Raw genomic sequence first — 13,605 nt, 5'->3', positions numbered from 1 at the left:
AAACCCTACAATGGTATGGTTTATGGTCCCAGCCTAAAACTAAAAACCCACCACGCCACCAGGTCGACATACGTTATTTTTTCAGTTCTACAGTACCTCAAGCCACGTGTCAATAACCCAATTGCACCACCATGCTTCTGATGTTCCAAATTTTTTACCCTTCTTTTGCTCTGTTTGCTCACATTTCACCCAAGATATAAAATAAAAACAGGAGGAAACACATGCAGATAGATAATAGTAATGTATATGCAGAGCCTCGCATCCAGCCAGCCAGCCAAACAGTTAAATGGACAAAGAGTGAAAATGGGTTTGGGTTCATCATTAGTTGCGGGCCCCACACGAAGGGGCCCACTTCAAAAACAAAGAAACATATTGATCTTGTGGACCCTACCTGCTGATGGAGGCCTCGCATGCCTTTCTGTTCTGGTAGGTGAAGGGAAGGGAAGGGGGAGGAGAGGAGGGAAGGGGAGGGGAAAATAAATTAATTTCACGAGACATTTAGGGGCAGGTCGGCCAGAGCACCGTATAGTTTTGGATCCTGCAATTTTTTATTGTTTTCCCAAACTCCATGTTAACTTAAGCTGTGTGGCTGTGATTGAATTATGAGACATTTGCTCCTGCAAAAGACATATGCCTTGGGAATTTGCTTTTTATTTAATTTAATTTTGTTGGCTGCTTGGAAGTTGGCTAGAAATTAAATTAATATTATTATGGTTTCTTTTTGTTTTGTATTTTTTTGGTAAGTCTATAGTGCCAGGTATTTCATCATGCATGCTTTGTTTGGATGCTGTATTTTTAGTAAAAACCCACTCAGGAGTGAGAAGAGAGATGATGGGTGATGCGAGAAACTTTGGTGTTTTGTTTCTGAGATTTTAAATGCTTCAAATTGCAGGCCAACTAATATATTTCTTGGGCGAATTCATTTTTTGTCTGATATGTCGGAACTTTCGCCGACTTATGGTGGCATACCTTTCACCATATTAAATCACTTTATTTTCATTTCTGTTGTAATTATAATTATAACGTATCTTCTAATCATGCGTTTGTTGATGCATTCTACACTTATCAACGGCCAAAATTAACTTACAACTATGTGCGCAGCGCAGCTTCTCATGCTCGTTAATATTACCTTTGCCGATCATCGTTTCAATGTTAGGCACCTCTGAATATGTTGCAGCCACTCCCTCCTCATCCATATCCCTATCAAATTGAACCCATATCACCTGGAGCTAATCACTAAAGTTGAAAGAAGATATAATCATACTCTGCATTGCTTAAGCTGGCATCACCCAAGAAAATTAGGTCTAAGAAATCGGCTGCATAAATTTGCAGGTGTGAACAGATACCAAAATGTGGTCCATTACAAGACATGCATTCTTCATGTGAGGAGGACCAATCCAAGGTCCCCACTTTCGACAGCTGAAATATAAAATATAAAATATGGGATGTTTGCAGCTTCAATTTTATTATTGTGGGGAAAGTTGAAAATTCTAAAACCCAAAAGCACCTTCACAAATATCCTCACACCTTCACAAATATCATCCAATTATGATAATAAGTCAATGTCTGTATTGGGATTCAAATTATTTTAACATGCTAGTAAACAAATGAATGAAGAAGAATCTAAAATTTCGCATTGCTGATAAGCTTCCCTCCCGATAGGGTTAATTTGGAGTTGAATTGTGGTGTCTTTTGAAGATCATTGAACGTAAGTTAACGTAGGGTTTCTGAGTTGAGATTAATACTGGGTTTCGGCCATTGTCGTGTAACGAGAAGAATATAATCATATATTTATAATATAAACAAAATAAGAATCTGCCATGTCCATTGAATTAGCAATATGAAAGTCGAGTTTCAGATGCGTATCAACCTAGAGATTTTGATACATTGATTGTGGCCTTTGTGGTACCTGTTTGCCAGTTTGGTCAGGCCTCCTCCTATACATATATATATATATTCAATTAAAAATAATCAATTTAACAGTTTCAGAAACCCCAGAGTCTGAGCATTTCCTTTCTGTAAAAATTTTCCCAGGAAAATAATTTTAGAAGCAAGAAATTTATTGCAAAAAGAGAGGCATGGACTTTAGTGGAGAGTCTCACGGATTGGTCTTACAAAAAAACCAGGTGGTGTGTAAGTTTTTTCACTTGGGAATTGAAGAATTCCCAGAAATGGAAATATTAAATTCTGTCTTTATTATCATCATGCTTCATATATCTTCCTCATATGTCTCATAGGCCCGTCTTGTTCCCTGGTCTCTTTGAAAGATAAACTATTTATTTATTTTAATATTAAATAACAGATTTTTCCAGATTATTTTAACCCACTGCTTGGTTTGCTTTCTGGTCAAGGATTCCCGCACCTGGCCAACCAACATCTTTGAGGAACTTATGAAAAGATTTCAGGTTTCGGCCTTTACGTAAGACCCTCTCACTTCACCAATAAGATTTGCACCAAGTGTTGACTGATTTCAAGTACAACATTTAGATGTTACTTGAGCTAAGATTCATGGACATCCAATTTGATTTTTCCTATCTTATGCTTTCACTACTTCGTTGTTTTTATAGTGTTGGCGTGCTTTATGGTTTTTTCAATCACATTGTGATTATCATTCATTATGTCCCATCCCATCCCATGTATCTTAAAATTGACACTTCAAATATCTACAACTTCATATCTCACCTAACACAATTATGATCATTTGAATCCTTTACCATTGTGGGGGGTCTAATTAGGTATTTTGAGCACCCCTTCAATTAGGCGATTCTTGGTCAATTTTGTATTCCACCCAATGCTATGTGAGCAATAAGTTGAATATGGTGGGGTCATGACCGACGAGACGCGTTAAGAGTATGCTAATAATTTAATCGCTCGGTAATTTTATCATCTCTTAGCTTGTTTAGGCTTTTCAGATGATAAATCAGTTAGCTAGCTGGTCTTTCAAGTCTCTTCATAGATTTGGATACGAAAACTTATCGTAGTTTGATTTTCTAACTTCAATCTAGACCACATGCTTCAGAAATTATTGTATGTCTTGATTTTGTCTCGAAAATCGTAATTCTATCTTGATCGTTTATGTGTCGGTTCTATTTTAAAGTTTTGAATTTTTTTTTTAACAATAGATGATATCAAATTATTAACCTAGCTGACCGTCATTCTTTTCTCCGTGACGAATTATATAAAGTTGGAAATTTCTCATATACAAACACTAGTTATGCATACTCCATATGTGAAAAATGTGTTGATGATATTAACTTAAAGCCATGGATTGGATTTGAAGACCCTGACTTGTCCCATCAATATATGATTGAGAGAGGAATTGCATGGTACCACGACCCATCATGATAGGAATGAGTGAGGAAACACAAAAAAAATGTTGTTGGTATTAGAGAGAGAATTGAAGATAACAAAGCCAACAAGCTATTATTAATGTGTTTCCCACATGTGGTACTTAGAAATTTAAAACCAACCAAGCAGTAAATAATCCAATCCAATCCAAGCCTTTTTTGCTGGGGGGATGAAATTGAAACTTGGTGTTGTGTGAATCTACCTGGAAATTGAGGTGGGTTTTGTCTGAAACTCAGGGAAAAAGACACAGTCCAACTATTAAGATAATAAGGAGATAGAATATAAAATGAAATTGCATGAAAGACACCCAGAGAGACAGAAGAGCTCGGAAACCAGTTAGTGTTTTCTGAGAAATGAAGAGAAAGAGAGAGAGAGAAAAAGATGGGAGCGACTTGAGTGTGAGGAAAGGATTCAAACACGACTGTACCAAGAGAGGAGAGAGAGGGAGAGAGAGAGAGGTGTCTTGTGTCTCCAATTGGACAAATCTTATCCCATCTCTCTGCTTATTGGAAAGGGAAGGGATCTCTGGATTTTTCCCACCCCTCCAATTCCCCTTTTAAATCCAGGAATGGCCAAACACCAATAATGCTGTCCTGCACGTGATCAAAATGCCATTCTCTTCATTTCCTCTTTATCTAATAGAGAGCGACCCAAAATCCAACTTGGTAATTGGTATATGATAGAAATTTTGACAATTAATGTTACCATTATGCATCTTTATTGCCAATTCTCGACTAATTCTAATATCGGTTGTTACGTGTACATCAACAACTAACAACTGCTTTTGTTTATAAAAAAAACACATAGAAAAGAGAAAAGGATGAAATCTTAATTTTGCTCAATTGGGTTGATGGATTTACAATTGAATTCTATCTAGTTAGAGGTTGGTACATTAGGGGGAGGCAAAATAAAAAATATCCCAACTGGTCTAGTGCCCCATGAGAGAAGGTATTGAAAACCAAGTGCTAGGGGCGGCCGTTGGATGGAATTAATGGATGAACTAGCTAGCTGGGTTCTTATTACGTCAGAATGGCCTATCATTTGATTTGTTTGGCAGTGTAGCGGTAACATGGGGTGTTTCCAAACAAATAGTTTTACAAATAGCTTTACTTCCACCTTGCCACAACACAAAACACACACACTCACTCTCTCTCTCTCTCTCACATCATTTTTATTCACAACAAAAGCTATATATATATATATATATATTCAATTAGTCGCTCAAATCAAAATCCCAACAAAAAACACACAAACAGAAAAGTGAGTAGTAGTATATGGGGAATTTTACACTGAAAATAATGATTGAATTTTTCCCTCACGCAAAACCTTAAAGTAGTACTCTCGTACTTCCATTTTCCATTCTCCCTCTCTCTCTGCTCTCTCTATATCTCACTCTCTCTGCTCTCTCTCTATATCTCTCTCTCTTGTTGTCATATCTTATAGGGTGGGTAGCTAGCTCTAGCTAGCTAGCTAAAATATCAAATAGTTCTCACAGTGACACAGTCCTTACATCAAACCCATAATCTGCACGCCTACACCGTCCCTTGCTCCCACACCGTCCCCTGTAGAGTACCTAAAGTTAAGCTTTGCCTTTGCCTTTGCCTTTGCCTTTGCTTTTGCCTTCCTCAACCCCAAGCCAAACTATTCTTCCTTCCATCTACAAAACCCATTTCCTTAATTTCTCCATCTCTCGCCAAACATGTCCATAAACCACTTTTCCTCAGACCACCCAGAAACCCAGTGGTGGCCTAACACTGCCCACCAACAACAACAAGACCCCTCCAGACCCCATTTCCTCCCTCAATTTTATCAAGACACCCACCACCAAAATTACCAGGCTTGGCTCAACTCCCAAGAACAACCCACACCCATGTCTCCTACTCCTCCCACCCCCACCACCCTCAATTTCAATCTCAACCAAAACGACGCCGAATCGGACCACGCCAACCAATTACAGCACCAGCTCCTCCTCCAATCCTCCCCGCCGCTCGACGACCACGACGAGGAGAACGAGCCCATGTTCGAGAAGCCCTTAACCCCAAGCGACGTCGGGAAGCTGAACCGCCTTGTCATCCCGAAGCAGCACGCGGAGAAATATTTCCCACTCGGCGGGGGCGACTCGGGGCTCCTGCTGAGTTTCGAGGACGAGTCGGGCAAGTCCTGGCGCTTCCGCTACTCCTACTGGAACAGCAGCCAGAGCTATGTCCTCACCAAAGGGTGGAGCCGCTACGTCAAGGAGAAGCGCCTCGACGCCGGAGACGTCGTTTTGTTCGAGCGCCGCCGCTCCCACACCGACCGCCTCTTCATAGGCTGGAGGCGCCGCTCCGCTGCCGCCACTCCCTCGGCGCACGATAGCGGGCCTGGCGCTACGCAGGTTAGCGGAGGAGCGGGCGAGAGCAGCGGCGGCGGCAGCGCGGGAGGCTGGACCAGGATGTTCTATTCTGCGCCGCATCATAATAATAATGATGGTGGTTCGTCTTATCCTGCGCACCAGTATCATAATCATAGTGTGGCGCCATACCCACCTGACTGTCTTCATGCAGCAGGTAATGTATATCCTCTTAATTATTTTCTTTAAAAACCAAAAAAAACAAAAAAAAAAAAAAAAAACAACCCCTATCTCTTACTATTTATTTCTCTTTTAAAAATTATTTTGCAAAACATTTGTATTTTTTGTTGGTTTATATAGGCACGTGAAAGTGTGAAAACACCCTCTTATCACTCGGGAGAAATGTGTTCATACTCTCGGTTTGTCATTCTATGTTCGTTTTCATTTCCAAAGTATAAAACGAAAAATTTGGAGTGTGAATAGCAATTATCTGACATTATATGCTGCTATTTGTAAATTCTTTTGTTGTTGTGTGAGTCGGGATGGTAAATTAGGCCTTTATTTTTATCCACCCTAAAAATGGGATAATTTGTAAGATTGCTCTTTTGTCAAAATTAGTGACCCAAATAAATAAATACAATTTTGTTTGTACTGTTGATTTGATTGGTAGCTCAAGTTCAAATGGCATTGGAATTTTGTTTTGTCTGTGGTGGTAAGCCCTGATTGGAGGCATTAATTACATGCATGTATATGTATATATTGTTATTGCAGGGTCTGGTGTCCAGAGCATGAGTCAAACGACGTCGTTGGTTGGGAGCTCGAAGATACTGAGGCTGTTTGGGGTGAACTTGGAGTGCCAGCAGCAGGCTGACCACGAGTCCGAGCCATCCACTCCCGATGGCTCGTCGTCTTTGTCCATGTCATCGAGCCAGGGTCCAACCCCACACCACCACTTGTACCCCCGAGCTGCTTATGACTATGGTGCAGACCAGAGGGTACGTGTACTCCCCATAACCACTTTCATTAATTATCCTAATCATTATTGTTAATTATTATTATTATGCTACTGTTCATGTGTGTGACCTCTTGGTTTTATATAATAATATTATTGTGGTACCATTTTCTTTTTTAGGAAAAGAAAAAGAAACCATTTTGTTTCCTCTAATGAGACAGATTATGAGGGTTAAGGGTCTTAGGAAATTAGTAAACTACGTGGTCTCCTTTCTCCCCAACAAGTGATCATACCTAAAGGGATTTAATTAGTGGGTGATTAGTGTCACTATAGTTTCAATTAGTAGGATTTGAACGGATTGGTTTAAGCAGTGAGATTTAAATATCAATCGACGGTTCATAACTGTTGACGTACAACATACGTAGCAATTAGTGAAGTTGATTAATTAATATCTTTAATGTGGTTTGGAAGTCAACTAATTTGGACTCTTTTTTGCCAAAAATTGACAACTTTTCGGTCTACGATTGAGCCAAAAGAATGCCTGGACCCAACCCAAGTCACCTAATTAAGGGTTTGTTTGGGCGGAAGAGTTGAGTTGATTTGAATAAGTGATAAAAATACAACACCACCGCAAAAGCATGAGCGCGGCTTTTGTGGACTGGACTGGCTGGAGTGTGTGTTGTTGAAACTCATTTTTCCCATGAAATGAAAACCCCAAATTTGATTTGCCCTTTTCTTTCTTTCTTTTGTCCTCCTACTACTAGATTAGCCACATACACAAACATGAGCTGTTATGCCGCGTGGAATATTTTAGGCACCGACCCTCTCTCTCTCTCTCTGTAAGGCGGACATCTGTTCGTTTATTATACAGTTTATCTATAATTTTCCTAGTTTTGAACATTCTACTTTTTCTGGCTTTTTGTTTTTCTTCCCACATTTGGAACTTTTTCCTAAAGTAGAACATAATAATGTGAATTACCTTAAGAAAGTACTTCTCTCCTTCTTACTTGATAAGTAAGAGCTCGTACATTCCTGTCAACAATAGTGTTGAATGTGTGCCTAATTTTTTTTATGTTTTTAATGAATAATTTTTATACAAATTTATAAATAAACCCAATCCTAGACATGTATTTATAAAAAAACCTAAGCACTATTTAAACATAGAAACACACCCAAAATCAACTCCAAAGTCAACTTTTTAGGTGTGTTTATAAATGGGTTTTGAGTGTGTGTAATGATGGATTTTGGGTGTGTTTATATGTTTAAATAGTGCTTGAATTTTTTTATAATTTCAACCCTCATTTTAGGTGTTTTAGTGAAACTCCCGGTTTAGAGTTGCAATTATTTAATAATTATGATGCCGCCCAAAATTAATTGATGTTTGATGGTCAAGTTAGTAGGCAGCAGAAAATAGGCTGGCTGGCTGGCTAGCGAATAAGGCATGTAGACAGCACTGATTTTCACACAAAAAAATGTAATGTAATTGATTTTGGTGTGTTTTTCTTTGTGATTGTAACAGGATTTCAGTTTCTCCCGAGATGGGAAACCCATGAGAAATCGCCGAGGATAAAAAAATCTGTAGGATGTGACGTCCCTTTGATTGACTCCTATATTTTAATTTTTAACCCACTTGGAAGAAAAGAAAAAAAAAAAAAACATTCTTTAATTGTCAGTTCAGTCCCCACCAGAAGAGAAGGCAAAAAAGAAGAAGAGAGGGTACATTAGTACATATAACTATATAATATTAGAAAAAGGAGAAAAAAAATCCCAGATTTTCAGGTCAGGTCAAGTAAGTTTGGGCAAAGGCAGGGGAGAAGGGGAACCAAAAGGAAGGTGGAGTGGTGGTGGGCAAGGACAACAGAAGGGATAGACACTCTGCTTCTCCTTCTGCTGCAGGTAAAAGGGAAAATGATGGGTGGGGTCCACCGTGGGGTGTAAAAAAGAGTAAGTAGAGCTGACGTCATCCTTGCTTCTCCCATGGAAAATGATGGGAAATTATTTTCTGGGTCTTTGAAAGTTGAGGAATCATTTTTTTAGTTATTTATTTAGAAGACACTGTTGAGATTCTGGCTGGAGATTTTTGATATGGTGATAATAATGGAATGGAAGGAAGGTGATGGTGGTGGTGGTGGAGGTGGAGGTGATTGGTGGGTGGATGGATGGATGGATGGATGGATGGATTGGTGGGTGGGTGGAGATAGTGAGTGGGTGCGTGGACTTAGAATAGATGGGTGACAGCCAGCCAGCCCAGTTTGTCTTTGTAATTGTACTAGCTGGAGAGAGAGCCCATACCATGCCACATTCTCCTTTGCCCCTTTGCTTCTTTGCTTCTTTGCTTCTTTTGCTTTTGTCTAATTTGTTTCAGTTGTTTTATTTATTCTCTCATTAATCCAATCCAATGTAGCTATCTAATTAAGCTCTTTTTTATGCTCTCTCCTACTACAATTTGCATAGCAATGACAAGTCGACAAGTTTTGCTTCTATCTAGTTTCAGATATGATATCAGCTATACATTATTAATAGTAATGATGTGATGACATCCACTATCGTCTTCCATACATCGATCGATCCACATAATAGCATTGATTCTTGCTTCATTGAAAGCAACATATTTCTTCGCATACGTGTATAAAATGGATCATTGATTGGCTTGAATTTATAATGCACCGTTTAGATTAAAAGTTAAGTAATGTCAAGACAAAGGGAGAATTCATATCTCATATGCATAGCTACTAGAGTTACAAGTCTCTCCGCTTGAGACAAATCAACGAAAAATATCTCTACAATATTGCGACAAATACAGTATCATCATATTACCATGTACATCGTAGTAGCAAAATATATGGTGTATTATTTCACAGAAGGCCCTAATTAGGAGATATATGGAGACAATGTTACATATAGCACGTTGCAGGGGAGTTTCTTTACCCAACTAGACCTCATTCACCAACCAAGCAAATGTAATTAATATATCTTTGGTTCATGAATTACTGAGGGAAAAGAAGAAAAAAGAAGTCCTTCCTTGCGGCCAAGGACTGAAACAAAAAAAACATGTCTCACGCTGCACCTGGGAAGACAATATTTCTCAGTCATCAGATTTTGAATTTGGGGCAATCTGGTAAATGGGACAGGACCCCACTACATGATATGATTAAAACCACCACAGGTCCACTGTGGAGGTTTGCTCTTCAAGATGTCAACTCAGACCAACCCAATGCCTGTCCTAAAATGACAAATTTCTGAGTGACCAAACCAAAGATATGCAGCATCAACCCATCATCGAGATGGTTTTCGATTCACTGATTACATAAAGACCCCCCACCGATTTCAGTGCAAAAGTTGGACACCCAATCTAAAGATTGTTGTATGATACTTCCGATCTATGATATATAGATGCTCAAAATCTTTTTATAGTGCTATGCATTGTTTTCAACTTTAAAAATGTCTGAAATCTTATTTTCGATGCGAGATAATACTCTAAGCAGATACATATCAAATATGTATTAGTACTCGGATATGTACTCAATCACATTGTTCCAACAAATTCTAATACCATAAATGCTCAAGACACTAGCACAACTCTTAATCTAATAACTTGTTAATTAAGGTTAATTAGCCAACAAGATGTAGCTTGGGTGTTTTTAGGTCATGCCCAATTGCTACATGAGTGTGATACAAGTTGCAGAACATATGAGACAAAGAGAGAGGAACTGTTATGCCAAAGAAATTTCATGTGATTATGAGGGCCCATAAAAAAGATTGAGACGAAAGTGATGATAAACCATTGACCTCTCAAACTGAAAGCTCTCCTGGAGATATATGGACTATTTATGGAGGCCAATATTGTCTTAGTGGCTCTGCAAGTGGGGGAGGGTCCCCAGATATGTCTAGTTATGATTGAACTACAAGTCAGTGACCAATTAAAGGAATGAAGGGACTCTTCCTGTATATATATACTTAGTTTGTCCTGACAGAATAATTCAATCATGCATGCATATAAGATATCACCAAGTACAGTATAGAAACACCATGTGAGTTTTTTTTCTGCTTTTCTTTTTTTCTTCTTCCTTCCACTTACATCTTAACAGGCTTTGTTGATATTGCTTTGGGGCTTCAGGGTCAACCTCACCCTTCACCTCACTCTGGACCAGCCATAAGGAAAAGAAGGAGAATCATTCGGTAACTTCAACCTATCCTGAAGAATATATACAACAGCAATAATGTCTATCAGCACTACTATTGCAACAAGAAAATCTTGTTTGGCAGTGGATACCAATCAAAATCTATGTATTTGGTTCATTGTCGACATTAATACTCTGTTGAGATTTCATAATTGCCGACAATGTAATATGTATTGTAGATTGGTACACTGACACCAACAAAAGCTAGGTCACAAAACTAGTATGATAAAAAAACAGCTAATTTAACCTATCACACAGAGAAACCAAAGAGGGTGACGCATTTTAGATAAAAGATGGGTACTAAATTAACTGAAAAAGAACCATTTCCATATTGATCATTATTGCACTGTGCGTAGAAGCACTATTCACACTTTCCATTATATATATAGAGTTTCTATTGAGGGATCCCTCAAATTATCAAATAAGCTTATTTGAGGAACCCTCTTGTAGGGCCCGCTCCGCATTGTATTTCGCTAATTCAAACTGTCTATTTTGTAGATATTCATTCAAATATCATCTCTACAAAAAATCACTTGAATCTGATATTATTTGACCACTCAATTATAATATTGAAATTCAAGTGTTTTCTTGAAGCACCGTGTTTATTAATTTTATAGGAAACAATTAGATGTCTAAACGGTTCCAAAAGATCCCTCAATAGAAGAATACTGTATATATACACACACACATACACACAATTATGAAAATAAAAGAGAGGCACACGGCATGGTGTCTGTGGTTCAATCTTATGCATTCATGATATCGATCAGATGGCTTTACTGAAGATTTAACTTGAGCAGATTACAAGGTGAAAGGGTTGATATATATACGTGAAAGGACAATAATGGAATCATGTGTAAGTAGCAGTAGTACTACTGGCAGTGGTAACAAACATAAAACTTGATTGAGGTCTAGGAATCCTCCAGGCTGGATCATACAGTAATTCCTGTTCCAACCAAAATATATTGTCTGGTCAGATGCAGATAACACATTTTGCATACATATCCTCAGTTATGCTAGTGCCTCTGAAACTGTAGTTAAATCTTATATTGTCCCACAACGACCCACCAACAATGTTGTGCATCTCACTCTGCCCCATTATCAAGTCCAGTCAAAATATCAATAACGTGACTCTTAAGTGACCTGTCTAATTTTTTGCCACATAGGAGCCATATCATCAGTTTTGAGGACTTGACAGTGGAGCAAAATATCACAAAGCGGATCATTATGACATCCCAAAAGTAATGTGGGACTCGATCATACTTTCAAGAGAGACAAGAGTAATGAATCCTTTTGCATATAACTTGCCGCAGTTGAACTAGAATTGGCAGTACCATCAAACATTACTCAGAAGGCCACTGAATTTCACCCTCTTAGTCTCCAAAAGGGAGATACATTACATGAATTTATATTTTCCAGTACATGTACATTTCTCGAATTTTGCGTCAGAGTACTTAAACAGTAGAATGAATGGCGATGGCAGATTTTCTTACAAGTAAATTGAGCTTTTAGCTGCAGAGAGAAGTTGAACAATTGAAGCCAGTACTCGGTGTGTGCTTGAGAGGGAGACTCTTTACAACTTACAAAATGATGTCATAAGTTGCTCAGTAAATTTACTACGTGCGAGTATCGCTTTCCCGTTGAGATCCATGTACTATCTTCCTTTTTCTTCATCAGTAGATTAATTTAGAGCATCTTTATATGCAGAACCCCTGCTCTGTGGACCTGCTTTAAAGTGATACCACCAAAACGAGATGTGTGCGTCCTGTAGATGAGTATGAATCTCACAATGAATGTCACATGCACCAACGGCTATAAATTATTTACTTTTAAGTGCCGACGCGTGACTCACCCAAGCATTCTCTTTCATAACAACTATTGCAAGTTAGTAAACATGTGCCTGACTGTAATGAATTAAGTAACCTCTGTGAAAGTTGAATCAGTTTCATGGTGAGGCAAACCAAACCAAACTACCAAAAACATCACACTGAGGTTTTGTTTCATTGCTTGTATAGTCCAGACCGGCCCAACAACACTACTCAAAATCCTCGTATGGTTGTGTTCTACATTACAATATGTTAAGACAATCCCCATTTGATTAGAGTTTGACGTTTGTGGTAAATTCCATTTGTGCTAACAATTTTATTCTTGAAAGTTATTACAATATTTTGAAGTAGGAAATAAAAATAAATGAAATGTCATTTTAATAAAATCACCATAAATAAAATAAGTTCTGATATGGATGCTTTTTTTTTTTTGCCAATATATATAATATGTTGACATGGATATAAAGTCAAAGAGCCGTACTCAATATTTAATCTTACAGCAGAGATTAATTTGAAAATTCAAACAAGTATCAAAAGTCGGCAACATCCTCATTAAAATGGTATGAAAATAAGCCATAATTGACCAGAAGTTGAAATCTCAACTTACAAGAAAATAGCCCGCAGAAACAACATGGAGATGCAATAAACATGCACCTGTAGAACGTACAACATGAAAGTACCAATACCATCCAGACATCATAATACCATTATTCAGGAATTAAAATATCACCCACCATTCAGGAGTGACATTATCAAAATCCTTTCATTCTTAGGCGATTGTTAAGATGCGTGCATCCTGATTGTAGATGCGTATAAATCTCACAATGAATGTCACATACATCAACGACTAGAAATTAATTACTTCACTTGCCCACTCGTGACTAACCCAAGCATTCTCTTTCATAAGTATTGCAAGTTACTAGGTGTCTTTTTGGTATGCTATTTGGATCAATTTTATAAACTCAAAAA

General features: G+C 38.2%; 1 protein-coding gene across 1 annotated transcript; it reads left to right on the top strand.

The window, feature by feature from the left end:
* Positions 1–4,763: 4,763 nt before the first annotated feature.
* On the top strand, positions 4,764–8,394 carry LOC103341731 (B3 domain-containing protein At2g36080-like). Its single transcript, XM_008245273.3, has 3 exons — positions 4,764–5,894; positions 6,449–6,672; positions 8,149–8,394. Exons 1-3 carry the CDS (start codon positions 5,048–5,050, stop codon positions 8,197–8,199), a joined length of 1,122 nt encoding a protein of 373 aa, XP_008243495.2. The 5' UTR covers positions 4,764–5,047; the 3' UTR covers positions 8,200–8,394.
* Positions 8,395–13,605: the final 5,211 nt, after the last annotated feature.

Source organism: Prunus mume, linkage group LG8 (genome assembly GCF_029339155.1).
Source record: "Prunus mume cultivar Tortuosa linkage group LG8, ASM2933915v1, whole genome shotgun sequence".
NCBI lineage: Eukaryota > Viridiplantae > Streptophyta > Magnoliopsida > Rosales > Rosaceae > Prunus > Prunus mume.
Note: the sequence above shows the minus strand (reverse complement) of the source record. Positions and strands in the feature narration are given on the sequence as shown.

What these genes read in the sequence shown, in the direction of transcription:
- LOC103341731 (XM_008245273.3), top strand. Translation starts at nt 5,048, where the DNA reads ATGTCCATAAACCACTTTTCCTCAGACCACCCAGAAACCCAGTGGTGG. An exon ending in TGACTGTCTTCATGCAGCAG is followed by an intron (nt 5,895 to 6,448) that starts GTAATGTATATC and finishes TTGTTATTGCAG; the next exon opens with GGTCTGGTGTCCAGAGCATG. An exon ending in ACTATGGTGCAGACCAGAGG is followed by an intron (nt 6,673 to 8,148) that starts GTACGTGTACTC and finishes TGATTGTAACAG; the next exon opens with GATTTCAGTTTCTCCCGAGA.